This window comes from Saccostrea cucullata, unplaced genomic scaffold, assembly GCF_032062105.1.
Source record: "Saccostrea cucullata isolate Sc308-1 unplaced genomic scaffold, CSIRO_AGI_Scuc_v1 ctg3480, whole genome shotgun sequence".
Classification (NCBI taxonomy): domain Eukaryota; kingdom Metazoa; phylum Mollusca; class Bivalvia; order Ostreida; family Ostreidae; genus Saccostrea; species Saccostrea cuccullata.
Window position 1 is genome coordinate 29,792 of NW_026932778.1, and position 14,863 is coordinate 44,654.

Sequence of the window (14,863 nt, forward strand, 5' to 3'; positions counted from 1 at the left end):
GACTTGTACGGCTCTAATAGAATTATGTAGAAAATAAAGTATTTACATGGAATTCAATTTGAAATCACATGAAAAGTAGTCTTCATTACAATTTGTGCATATCGATATAAATTTGACATTATTTTAAATAAAACAACAATAAAGAACATGCAAATTACTGTTTTCTAAAAAACTGTAGGCAATCTGAAAATGTAGGACATTTTCTTTGCCTGATATCACGGAAAAAATACCATTTTCAATGCTGGTTATAGACCTCATATACACAATTTTTCATTGAAAATTGACAGTTTAAAATATGGTTTTTCATCTTGTTTTTCTGTCAACAATGCCGCCCTCGAATCAAAACAAATCGTAGCCTATAAGAGCTAAATATTATAAAGCATGATTAAATTGGAATTAATTTTTTTTTATTTTGAAGTTAATGTGGACGAATACGGAATTTTCATTTTAACTTTAGCGACGACATTGAAAGAAATACGTACAATATTGAGGGGTGTACATCTATCAAACAATGTGACCCCACCCTACCCCAAAGGGACATGATATGAACAAATTTAAATGTACACTACCTCTCTACGATTCCATAGTTTCATATTTCAAGCACAGTGGTTGTTGAAATTTTTTAATGCCATTAAATTATCATGAAATCTTAATTGTCTCCCCTTAAAGAAGGCGTGACCCTTCATTTCAACACACTTGAGTCCCTTTTACTCAGGTATACTTTATGACAAGCTTGGTTGAAATTGGCCTAGTGGGTCTTGAGAAGAAGGTGAAAATGTGAATAGTTTACAACGACAACAACAACAACGACGCCAAACGGCAGACAAATTTTGATTAGTTAATTATTTCATTTGAGCTCTCGGCTTTTGGTAAAGGAATTTCAAACTCATTTGTACAAAAATTATATAAAAAGATGAAGATTATTTTTACTACCAGTAAAGATAATTTTAAGAAATTACATAAAGTATTATACAAATTACTGACACATTTTCACATAATAGATTGAACATGATACTTTGTATTTTGATGGATTGTATGTCAAACTGAACATGTTTTTGTGCTAAATGGTTAAAGGAAAATCTTTTGACATTTACTTCCTAAAATTTTAGAAAGATGTTTGTATGGGATTTTTCGCTATAAAAAGGCATTTGAAAGTGAGTATTTAATAAATATCATGATAGATAAAAAACGGATTTAAAATTTACGCTTTCTACTACAATAACAAAAATAAGAAAATTACGACAGGAATTTTTTGGGGTAGGTGTGTTGTACATCCGTATATGATGCCCTATTTGACTTTGGCTTTTGAAAATTGTTAATTAGGTTTCTTTCCTTTACTATGAAACTTTTCCAACCTGCGATTATGTACCCCAGGGAGATATGAACAAATTGAAAACTAGATATGATAACATTATTTACCAAACAAAATATATTGGAAGTAGAATAACATTATTTACCATAAGAGAATTAGTATATTCTTTTATTTTTAATTACTTGGTTGGTTAAATATAAAGAGGAAAAACATTTTGGAAGGAAAACTCTGCAAGAGTTAGTCAAGGTTGGAATGGAAGATGTTGAGGGTAAGATTGTTGTCATTTCTTTTCTAGACAATGTAATATGGGCTTTCAAATAACCCGTTATTATTGTTCTATTATACCCTGAGCTTAAAAAGCATGGTATATAGTAATTGGTATGTCCGTCCGTCTGTTACGCTTTGGGGCATTCATATCGTATCCACAAATCCTATCATACCACTGAATGAAATTTCATTAAACTTTCACAGAATCTTTATTACATATTGCCATTGTGCACCTCCTACCTCACTTTTGATCCGACACATATTTTCGGTTTCCCACAATAAAAAATGGACTCTGCCATTTTATTCATATGGGAGGCGGGGGCATCATTTAGTGAACCCACTGCTCACAGTACCTCTAGATAAATGTTAAAATAAGTACTTTTTTTTTTTACAAAAGACAGCATTCGATTGTATACGTCAGTGCTTCTTGCAAATGTCCATTAATATCTGGTCACTGTTTCTTGAAAAATTATATCTATATGTACAAAACCAAAATAAATATTAGTTAAATTGACATGGCGTTCATAAAATTGTTCATAAAAATTAAAGCAATGGTATGTGTAAATCCTTGTTATAATTATTTTTTTTAATTTGTTACAGGCAAAAAGATGCCATTTTGTATAATTTCTTAAATAAAACTATTGAATCAATTCAAATAGTAGATGTCGATGCACGTGTAAAAGAGAAGTTTTGTTTGTTTGTGGAAGCATTATTTAATGCATAAAGATGAAAAGTTGAATATATTTTGACAAAATTGTTGTTCGTATGTATGTTATTTCATAGATAATGAAATCAAAGAAGCTCACATATATTGGTCCTCATGAATATGTTTATAGTGAAAAAGGAAATAAGTACTAATCAGTCATGTATTGTTACTTGAGACATTCGTTATGTGTATATACTTCAAACATGGAAATATATCCTATTTTTCTCTTTTTTAATTCGTACGTACAACCAGAGCTAAGACTGTATTCTCCTCAACCGCCATATTTCAATTGTTTCGAGCTCATTTTACCTCTTCTTTTTCTTAGGTCAGAAGATACATGTACTCGAAAAGCACGGGTAAAAGAATAAAAAATGGTCATCATACTTAAAAAAAAAGCTTTAACACTAGTGTAACCGAGCAGAAACAAGACCAGGTCAGGTTTAAATCTTTATTAAACAGCAATAAACGACAATGGCATGTGTCTATAAAAGAAATATACATAAATTATAACCTCAAATAGAATGAAAAATAACAAGTTATGAGAAAAAATATAAAAAATTGCTATACAAATAAAAACTTTAATTTTATGATATATACTGACATGCAAAACTTACACCTTACTTTAGAGGGAAATAGTTATGTAAAGTTAAGAATTATGTATCTTAAAATTATGAATATCTTCAATTTGGTAAACATCGGTGATTTAACGGTTGAACGATTTCCACACCATAACTCGAAGTCAAGTTTGAGTCTGCTTAACAGAAATCAAAAATTGCATGTTTAACAAAACATTTGGCAATATAATGGAGTTTTAAGGTTTTTTTTACTGTTCATCATAAGTAATGCAGCAATATTTCAAAAAAAAAATAAACTTTCCTTTCGTTTTCCGTAACGATGCTAAAGCTCCCTGAAAATGTCTTATGTATGCATTTCCATTGATCTAGCTGGATAATTTCAATGAAAAGGTGATGGAGAGTTACTGATGCAAAATTTCACTACATTACGCTTCAAAAGGGTCTAACGTATCATATGCATTAAGGACAGTCCTTGTACCGGTAGTCCAAGGGTGGCTATACTGCTCTAAATTAGAGAAAATTCCACCTAATCATCTGAAAAACATGCATTTAAAAATGCCAAAGAAAGCTGAATTCGATATTATTGAACTAATTGTATCGTAGAAATTTAGCTGCAATTGTTGTTTAGGGCAGTCTTGCACGTTTTACTTGAATGGCTGGGAATCATGTCTTAACAGGAAATATTTTTCTTAATAAAGTAAACAGATAAGCATTTAACATTTTTATCAAATCTTTGATGTTCTGAAAAGTGAGTTAAGCCTTACTTTATTCGCTTTTGAAAATCATAAGATAAAAAATATATAAACATTGTTGTTACTGCTTGTTGCGTTTCTTTTGCGTGTCAGTATAGATGCAAAGAGTTAGTTTGGTCTTAATAGTTTTATGAGAAATTCTGGACAGTTGAAAAACGTAATGGAGCAATCATCTTACACCATATTTCATATACATATTGGTTAATTGAATGTGATAATTTTCATTAAAGAGGTAAAATTTACAAATCCCATAGTAAGACCCCTCCCCTCTCTTGGAAATTATTCTTTGCGTTGAGACTTTGCCTGGAAAGTGTTGCTTTATAGTGAAAGTTATCCCTAAATATATTATATATTACTCTAGCAGTCAAAATTTACCCAAGAGTCTCCTGTTTGTGTGGTTTGACATATTCTAAATGCACCACTATCTGAAACACTTCAACATTATATCCTAAATGTTAATTATTTTAAACTAGGCATTACGTGTACACCTGCTGGTGGATCCTTGAGGATGTTACATACAATGATGTTTTAGCTTTGGAACAGCTGCAAAATTCAATAGGCAGAAACATCATTGGGCTCTAATGCCGCCACTTAGCAACAGGGCTAAAATCCGGATTTTAGTCATCATATGATAAGTATAATAAGTATAAATTTACACTTTTATATGACTAATACATTAGTTTTTTTGTTACAACGCAATTTAACACAAGGATGTCATGTATTTTTGGTTTAATTTTCCAGATGTCTCCCGCAGCGTGAAAGAATATAAGGAGAACAGGCATGTTTCTGATATTTGAAGTTTTGCAATATTCAAAGGGTACGTAAGACTTTTAAAAAAAAATTCTTAATTTTTTAAACCTAGGTATAAATTAAATTCTTTACAACGCATCCAAACTATTGATGTAAAGAATTTTAAAAAGCCATAAACTATTAGCTATATTAAGAAAACGGTCATACATGCAAATGTTCTTTTTAACACATGTATAGTAGCACACACAAGTCAAATTTTATATTTAGTATTTACCGCTTGTGTTATATATCAAATCAAAGCTTATTAAAAATCATTTAAGAAAAATATAATTTTGAGATTTTCTGGTCAAGCATTGTTACTAAAAATAGATTGCTAAATGTAAAGGTATTGTTCTAGAGTGTGACCACGTTTCTGAAGAAAATATCTAGTAGCATTGAGGTCAAAACCTAAGGTAATGTATTCAAAATATAATCTCTCTCTTCTTATTTCCTTTGCCCAGAATCAGAGTTATTAAAGATCAATTGCATCAAACACCTAGATTGACCTGAATCATTAGATAGTGAGAGTCTTTTTCCGTATAATTAATTGGGTCACACGAGACACGCAACGTTACTTTGACGTTATGCTTATAAAAAGTCGTCAACAAAGCCAATCAATAAAAATGATCACAAATTAATTTAAAATAAGATGTGTTTGTGAAACACTATGCGCCCGGCAACAACAAAATAAAAAAAAAAACCATTTTTAGCACATATGTCACAGTCAAGATCACAAGGCAATTGACCTTGGTGTCATTTGAGAGAACTTGATTAGTAAAGTATGGATACCAAAAATGAAGTCTCTTTTTTCTTGTGGTTCAAAAGTTATATTGCAAAGGTAAACTAAAAACGAAAAAACTATTTTTAAAATACAGGTCACAGTCAAGGTCACTGGGTTTTTCATGAATTACTAGAAATTTATCCTTTTTTACAATTAATCTTTGTGTTAGGCACAATGCTTGCAATTATAAGATTCAGTGGCGGATTAAAGGGGGTCGCATCCGCCCCCTAAAATTGTGAAAGTTAACGGAAATCATAGTTTCGTCGAGAAAATGTAAAAATGTCTCATCGGTAGACCTCAATTTTACCTACAAAATCTCAAGAATCCAGGAGCTTCCGGGGTCTTCCCCCAGACCCCCTGTCTACTTTTGGCGCCCCTCTAACTTTAATTTCTGGATCCGCGCATGGGATTTATAGAAAGTTGGAGTGATGTCCACTTATTATACAAAGGAAACTAAAAATCATGAAATTTTGATGTATATAAATTATTTTTTAAAAAAGCTGCATTTTAAATTCTTCATACAAATACATTTGATCAATATGATGCGGAGAATTGGTCAGGAACGAGTATTAACTGGGAGCGTGATGTAAATCTTACATTATTTAGATTAGGTATCGGAGAGTTATATTCTGAATAATCAATAAATAATTGAAACAATTATGTTTGAACTGGACATTTTAAAAAAAAAAACTTGCGGAATATTAGTCATAAATATGACAGCAGCAAATAATAAATTCTTAAAGGGAAAAAGAGGGGGGGGGGATTTAATTTAGAATTAATTGAACGAAATTTAGTTAAACATGCAGATCTTTTCTAATGCGTGTTAAAGGTTGTCCAAATTGTTTGTGAGTTATCAAAGCTCTATCTCCTTTTCCCTCTCTTTTTTCTCTCCCTTCTCATCTCTATCCCCCTCCCTTTCTCATCTCTCTCTCTTTCTCTCTCTCCCTATGTAAAACATTTGATTTGCCCGGCTTTCGCAAAAGCGAGGAGTATTTAAATCTCATTCGTCTGTCTGTTTTGTCAGTCAGATTGTAAATCTGTTCGTATAACACAAAAATGTAATCTTGGTTATATATTTTGAATTAGAACAGAGAAGAGATATAAGTTTTATATTATTCATGTGCTTTAACTCTGACAAGACCTTTCTAAATACACTATAATTTTTTACCCCATGACCTTGATCTTGAAGTTAGACCTACTTTTCAAAAACGTTGGTCATAACTTTTATATGAGAAAAGATACATAATCACAAGCCACGGTTCAGAGTCCACTTAATAGTAGGTCATAAGATCGTACATTTTAGTCGTGGTTTTGACGATGGAGAAGGCTAGGGCTTACACATTTCATATGTATTTTACCATTTCTAAATACACTGTGGATTTTGACCTTGTGACCTTGAACCTTGACGTTTGACATACTTTTCAAAAATGCTATTTTCCACTTACAACTTCTGATTGAAAAGAGATAATGCTTTCAAATTTGACATGTTCATTGCTATGATTTCTAACCCCCTTGATCTGGACCTATATGTTTGACCTAATTTTCAAATAAATCAACTTTGGTTATAACTTTTGAATGACATATGATAGGGCTTCGTATTTGGCACAATATGCCATAAATAATAACATATCGCCCACATAGACACAAACAGCCGGTAAAACAAATAAACATTTTGTATATACACATACATGTATAGTACATCGGTACATGCAGCACTAAGTTTACCTCAAAGAATTCATTGAGCATGCAATTTTTGCATCACCATGTATGTTCACTAAATTAGATGTCAATGACTTGACCGAACTTTTGTCTAAAATATTTGATATATACTTTATTTTCATTACGTAAATGAAATTTTTCATAAGTGAATTCTTCAATCCTATTTTAATAACCAAAAAGTACAATCTGAAGAGTCTGAAATGAAAATTTTAAAATGTCAGAAATGAAAACTAAAATATGTAGGCCATGAAAAGTTGAAAATACCGAAAAATTTCCAATCGGCAATCCTCGGCTGACTCCGCTACGCTCCATTCAAACCTCCGAGGTGCGATGTATGAGCCGCCCGTGATGCTCTAAGTGAAAATTTCCGGAAATGAAATGCAGCTGGGGGACCACAATTTTAATTTGCTTGTTTAAATGTTTATTCAATACCTCTTTGATGCATCAGTAATATTATTTTGCCTATTTGATTTTTACTATCTATCCATCTACCCATTCATATGTTCATATTCTACATAGGCGTCGGAACCGGGGGTTGGGGGTGGGTTATAGGGGTCTTAGCCCCCCCCCCCCCCTTTTTTTGCAAAGATAGATATTTTATAGGCATTGAATATTGTGGTTGACATTTTTTGTTGGTTTAGCCCCCCCCCCAACACACACTTTCAATTAGCCACCCCACTTTCAATTTGCTTCCAACGTTTATGCTCTAACATGCATGTAATTTATTGTTAGTGTTTTAATCAAGAATACCTAGAAATTTCAGAAATAGTATTAACCAGTCAAATATAATCTAAGTAAAAATATTTACACAACATAATTAAATGCACATGATCTACAAATATAGAAAATGATTCTAGAATATTTGAAGGCCTTACTTCCTTCGCTGTCAAACGAAAAATTCTCGAACCAGGCATGTCTCTTGAAAAAAAATGAGCTCCTGGCAAATACTAATATTTTTACCAATACATTTTGTTGTACATGTATATATATAAAAATAAAAAAATATATATTAAGTTTCAATACGGTGCCAATGTATAGATATAAACTGTATATCAATAGAAAAAATCATATGAGACAAGCTGAATGAACGTTATGATTATAAAAAGATATCCCACGTACGGGTCTTACAAAATTTTCTGTGACATGAATTTTGTAAACACATTCTTCTAGAATTTACTTTACCATAAAATAAGCTAATTTATTCATGAACTCAATTGAATTGATTTACTTTTCTTTTAATTAAAAAATCAAAAGGCTATTGTATTTTTACTTTACACTAGATACTTATTTTCTTACATTTTTATTCTAATTTGTATCTTACTCTTAATTATAATTTTTTATTGCTTCAAAATTATAACGTCAATTTTACTTTTTAGATGTTTTTTAGTCGTTTCATGTTTTGTGATATTGTTGACATGTTCAATTAGTATGTTTCTTAGAGAAAAAAAAATTATTATAATTTAAAATTACCCCTTCGGGTACCCCATAAAAAAGATATCGAGAGTTATTCCCCTCTTAATATCTCTATAGTTACAGTAAACAAACTCCATTACTAAACAGTTTTCAGGAATCGTGGAAGGAGTGAAAATGACGTCAAATATCATTCACTCTGGCTATGTGTGATGTTGTTATTTGAAAGATCGCTTTTTAGCACCGATGTAAGGAAAATAAATCTACAAAGTTTCTTAAAGAGGAGTAGATTCTCTTTCGATCTATAATTGTAACACATATGCAACCGGTTCGTCAAACGAATGAAAAAACTCTCCGAAAAAATGCTTACATTTGACGATCTATAATCATAGCAATATACGAATCTGGCTAGTCCTGTTTGGTATCATTATATTCAGAATGATCAGCTGTATCTACCACTGTACAAAAAAAATCTGAATATATCCTCTGTTGTCCAATAAACAGCGGAATAAAAGAATGCGGTTTTTACGACGCGCTAAATTCATGACGTTTTATTTCAGAACATGCTTGAACATTTGAAAGGAATTAAAACAAAATACAGCGATAAAGAATTATAAAATTATAATTTTTAGACTGTTTAACAATTTATCTTTACAGTTCAGTTAGGTTTTTTGAAGTTAGAGGCACGAAAATGTGTTAAATACGCTTTTTAAAACTGGTAGTTTTGTATACTGTCACATAGCGTAATAAATAACGTAAAATGACTTGTGCATGCTATACTATACATAGTAGTGTTTTTTTGTTTTTTTTCTTTTTTTTTTGTTGTTGAAGAATACCATTATTGCTGTCACATACATGTAACGATATATGCTTAGACTTTCTGACTAAGAAAAAATATAATCTGTATAAATGTGTATATAATATTGTGAGAAAATGGTACTCTGCCTATATTTAACAGTTTTGACAATTTTACCTTTGTGCCACTTGCTTAGTAGATAATATTTTATATGGCACAAAAATTATAAACCAAACACAAATACATGTACGTAGCTAGAAATTGTTATCAGTCTTATTGCCAGAATTATATGCATTGAAATATATGGAGAAAGTATTCAATCTCAAAAGTCCATTAGACAATACAATTTTTGAAGCAGAGCAAATAAGGATCTCAGAAACATCAGAGATGGGATCAGGTGCCATGAAGGTTTTATATCATTTAATAGTCACAAGTACATGTATATGAATACCATTCTCTTTCTAAGAATTTAAGAGCAGTTTAAATTCTTTTGAAATTCGGAAGAAATTTTAGAATTTTTCGAACAATACTAAATAGATGTCGCACAACGAAAACCGAAAATGGATATCAATCATTTAACGAAACAAAATGCAAATGAAAAACTAGTTTCATACTCAAAACAACTGAACACACATCAGCGATTTATTATCAAATACAGAATATGAAAAATATATGGATCCATAATATTTATTTTTTGATTAATTGTTATTTTGAAAAAAAAAATCCTTTACATTTCTTATCTTTCAATCCAGATAGGCAGTAAAAATTCGGACATTTCCTTCCAGAGGCATCGGTTTCTAGGTCATCTTCCCGAAGCGGAGCAAAATAAGGAACATACGACCTTTCCTCGGGCCAGTCCGACATTATACAGCACTGTACGGAAGCGTCAATTCTGGAAACACTATAGGGAATCAAATAAACAATTAACGCTTGGGTATGTAAACCATTAATAAATGCATGATATTTCTAATTTTAAATTAGAAATATCATGCATTTAATTAATAATTTAAAAGATAGAAAAAATAAAAACAACTTCAAATACCTCTCCCATTTTCTCTTCCATAGAAAATCTGAAAATAAATATTATTTATGAAAAAAAAATATTATGTGTTTTGTTACAGTTCAGTAATGCAATATTGTTTTATATTGGTCGTAAGTTGTACGAGTTATGCTCTATTATTATTTTTTTTATTTATACAAAATTTTATTCACATAAGTGAATGGGATTGGGCAGCAGGCAAAGCCTATTTTAGCCCTCTCCCTGCTCTATTATTATATCTGAGTATGATAAACGAATACCTCTCTTTAGAGTTATTAGAAGGCAGACGACCAGACAACCAATTCTCCAACTGCAGGTGTACTCTGAAAGAGCAGGTAAAGTAACTGTCAATGAAATATGTAGAGATAACAGTATTCAAGCTCAAAAGTTCATTAAATATCACTGCAAATTAGGAGCAGAGAAAACAAGGACCTCTAAAACATCAGATATGGGATCAGGTGCCATGTTAATCATGTTTTTGAAACCTTGTACATATATAACAAATGGTTAAAACAAATAAAAGGAAACATGTTTTTTTTTTAATATCTGGGAAATTTTAGGGATTTTTTAAAAATTAAAATATACATGTCATTAATAAAATCACAATTACAGAAATATATATATTTTTTCACATTCTCCTCTATATTTACACTAACTTACTTCCCCAAGATGAAAGATCATCTGTTCTTTTTTTACTCTCGGATTCAAGAATCTCTCTAGAAAATAAAAGGTTTAAGAAATACTAAGGTTAACTTAACAGTTTTGGATAACCTTACCTAAATTTTAATATGGAGTAACACGTACCACCACAAGTCTTGCACTTGATTGAGATGGTATCAGATGGTATTTGTTTGTGCATGAAGCATTTTGAAAATAAAGTTTATTGTATTTCATTGGGTTTTTTAAAGTAAAATTTCTTTAGACTAAATCATTATCCATTTTATTGATACCATCAGTGAATAATTCTTTTTAAAGAACCATACCGGGTTTCAGCTTCCTCTTCCACATCCCCATATTTAACATCAGTAAAGTTTTCCCCAGGAAATAACTGCTTAAACACAGACCATATATTTAAGTTCTTGCACTTGGGAAAATGTTTATCCAGAGATGACTGAGGTGATGCAAGACAATTTGTATCGTCTATGGGGTCTTTGTATTCCTAAAGGCATTAAAAAATGTTACATTTTTTCATATTACTTAATTTGAAAGAAATCTAGAAAATTTGATTCTCAGATATTTATGTTTCAAATTATATGAGGACTTAGTATTCATATTTCATTTTAGCACGCTTAAAATATCTATATTTTAATGCAATAATTTTTTCAATTTTTTTTATTATTCAAAGCAGTTTTAATAGTTGTAGAACAAAGCACCTGCCAAATCTGTTCCTCGTTAGAGCTGTCTTGTGATCTGAAGCTGTGCTGTAATTCATTTATGAGCGAAAGAAATATTTTTTGTTTCTTGATGTTCAATAATAAGTCATGATTTGGTCTGTTTTTTCTTGATTCTGCCACCACCAAGCCGACAAAAAGAATGCTCCAATTCAACGGCATCCACAACATATCAGGAACTAGAAAAAAAGACAGTATGTTTAAAGTTAATTCGATTATTTATCCCATGTTTACCCATTTACCCCTTGGATGCCACTCTTTGAATACAGTTGTGACGTTACGATGAGTTTTGTGTGAGAATGATGAAGTGAAATAAATTGGATTCCTATGTGAAAAAGTGTAAAATATTGATGTTGATGCACAAAACATGGGATATAATGGGGTAAAAAGAATCTCCTTTGATTTTTTATCCAACTCGTTATGTGTTCATCATTTTCAACAAAAACAACCAGATCGTAAAATTTTTAATGTCCCTCTCTTTTGCTTTAACAAGGAGGCTTTAATTAAATATCATTCGACTGTCCGTTTGTCACGAAAACTTGAATCTAATATAAATTTTGAATTGAAAGAAATCATGGAAACAGGGCTTTCGTATTTTACATGTACAAAATCTATATTAAGATATTTTCAAGTATGTTAGATTTTTTCTTTAACCTCGAGATTTGACCTTTTTAATAATTCTAACAATAACTTTTGAATGAGAAAAGATGAGACTTTTTATATGTGACATGTGTATTACCTGTAACAAAACTTTTCTTAATACAAATAATTATGATATTCGTTTCATTTACCTTGAAGTTTGATGCAATTTCTCTTTTTAAAAACTTTATTCTTGGTCGTTTATTTATCTTTGAAAAACAACAATCTTCTTTATCACTGAAGAACAAGACATGGCACACAGACAAGACGATATGCCGTAAATAACTGCACCACAATTACTAAGACACCGAGGGACCACAATTGTTTAAAAACATAACTAAGTCGAGTTAAATAGGCATACAGGTTCCTTTCTATCTAACATTTGTATTGAAAACATAATCATTTGATATCAACCTTTTCTTTTTAGGGGTATTTCAGCCCAACGGGTACAAAACATGCAAGACAAGACCTATTGAATTTTGCCATTTAAATACACTTTGCTAGACGATGGCTGTTTATGCATGGTCCCTCATGTTATGTTTTGACGGAAGGTGATATGAAATTGGGATATCTCAAACATAACCTAGCGGTAAAGTAGTAAATGAATGCAATTGTGTTTAGGAATGGGAATTATAAGCCTTATATTTTAATTTTGAAAATGACAATTTTTGATATAGCAACTTGAGTGATTGAAAAATATGCCATTGTTTCTGTATTGTTCAATATTTATTTATTATAATTTGGATGAACCTGGCTTGTTGTACAAATTGAAACTATACACAAATCTAGTTAAAGTAATGTGTAACTTTAAATGACATATTAAAGTTCTAATTTCAGTCTGAAAAGTACATGCATAAAATTTTACGATAATAACCCTTTGTAATTTATAAACTTTACGGATAAAACGAAACAGAAATAATACTATATACTTACAAGTAGATTTCATAAATTGTTAGTAAACGATTACAATCATACTCTTGCAGGCAATCATCATTAATGCCATAATACCGGAGCCTTTCTAGTGCGCGACCTGTTTTATACATTATTTAAGCGTTTTCCTCAAAAGTCCCCAAAATATACTATATCCAAAAGCAACAAATGTTTTCATTGCAAAGGCATGGAACAAACTCTGTCTTTTAGTGGCATCCTTGGCAACAAACAATAACAATATTTATGTATATACACGTATTTTGTATTCTAGCAGGTGCCATAGCAGTATTTCATTCAGTCCAAAACATAGCCGAGAGATTTAAATAATTCCCGAATCTTTGCTCCTAATTCGGACAATTCAGCATTAAACTGAATGAAAAGAGAAATTGAAAGTGAATTTTCGCGATTAAACCAATTTCTATAAAAGAACAAGGTTCACCTTTGCCTTATTTGGCCCTGTGAATTTCTGAAAAACTGAAACCGCATAGTTTTTGTAAACAATGCATTAAATTATCACTTAGATCTTCGGTGACTGCTTATCTATAAAAAATGACGTCATTTTCTGGCTAGTCAATGCATTGTGACGTCACGAAATGCGTCAATTTCCTCATATTCTGGAAAAGTGTACAAAAACGGCCAATTTTTAAAGCTATATTTTGATATTTAATATAGAGCGCAACCTCTGATCTAAAATATGCAACTAGTCAATGATAGAACTGCTTCTGAGGATTAATGGACATATTTTATTTTTTAGATCAGAGAGTGCGCTCATATTATTTTTGTTCATTGAAAGTACTCAATTATACCGCTTTACCTAAAAAATCAAGAACATTGCAATTTCATAAAGCCAGTTCTCCAAGACCTGGACTTTGAGGAGAAAAATTTTAATAGGATATGAAAGCACCAAGTCTCTACTTTATTTTAATGCTTCAAAGCTAGTTACCGACATTTACTACTTGAACAGGCAAAAGATATTTAGGATATATTTTCTTATTTTTTGAATTCATTTAGTAAAAAAAAAAATTCTTATCTTTTTTTTTTGATTGAGAGATCTTCATACAGGTCTGACGTACAAAATTGTCCAAAACAAAATGCATAGTCTTCTTATTTAATAACAATATCCATGAGATACATAGATGCAGGAGTTAATATTTATCACTGACATGTAAAAATTACGTTTCAGTACCAATAAACCCGTATTGAATAATTTGTACATTTCGAGATCCTTAAAGACTGGATTTCTTATAATCTATTTTACTGTTTCCAAAAGTATTTCAAAGAGAATTGAAAACTCTAATTCCAAAAAATAAATCCATTTTGCAGTCATTTAAATGCATGAAAAATTACAGATTCAAAACGGTACAAATTTTCAGATAATTATTTAAACTGAACTTTTCTTTTTCTAATTGATTTCAAATAGAGAAATGAAATATCTGGGAAGAAAATAAGCAAATATCGAAATTATTTTTTTCATTTTAATGATGTTAGATGAATTTCACTAAAACAAACTAGGCAATAGTATACATGTGCAGCTGCATCCGTGAGTATGTTACATACAATGTTTTTATTTTGGCATATCTTCCAGCAGATTGTTAACAGGATGTCCTTGTGCTACAAAAAAATTACTGTATGCGGATACTTTCCTTGAGATAACTGATACTACTTTTATATTGTTGCGCTAGAATTGTCTTAGAATTTGCAGGTATAATACATGCTGCAAAGGCATAGATGAAAGCAGCAAACATTAATGATATAAC

At 30.8% G+C, this 14,863-nt stretch overlaps 1 protein-coding gene across 1 annotated transcript; it reads right to left on the reverse strand.

Annotated features, from left to right (window-relative positions):
- Positions 1-8,719: 8,719 nt before the first annotated feature.
- LOC134236117 (uncharacterized) lies at positions 8,720-13,428 on the reverse strand. The gene is made up of 8 exons (XM_062718294.1): positions 13,110-13,428; positions 11,520-11,716; positions 11,130-11,305; positions 10,807-10,862; positions 10,407-10,469; positions 10,150-10,177; positions 9,839-10,008; positions 8,720-8,769 (listed from the first exon to the last, which is right to left on the reverse strand). The coding sequence occupies exons 1-8, from the start codon at positions 13,120-13,122 to the stop codon at positions 8,720-8,722; spliced, it is 753 nt and encodes a 250-aa protein (XP_062574278.1). The 5' UTR covers positions 13,123-13,428.
- Positions 13,429-14,863: the final 1,435 nt, after the last annotated feature.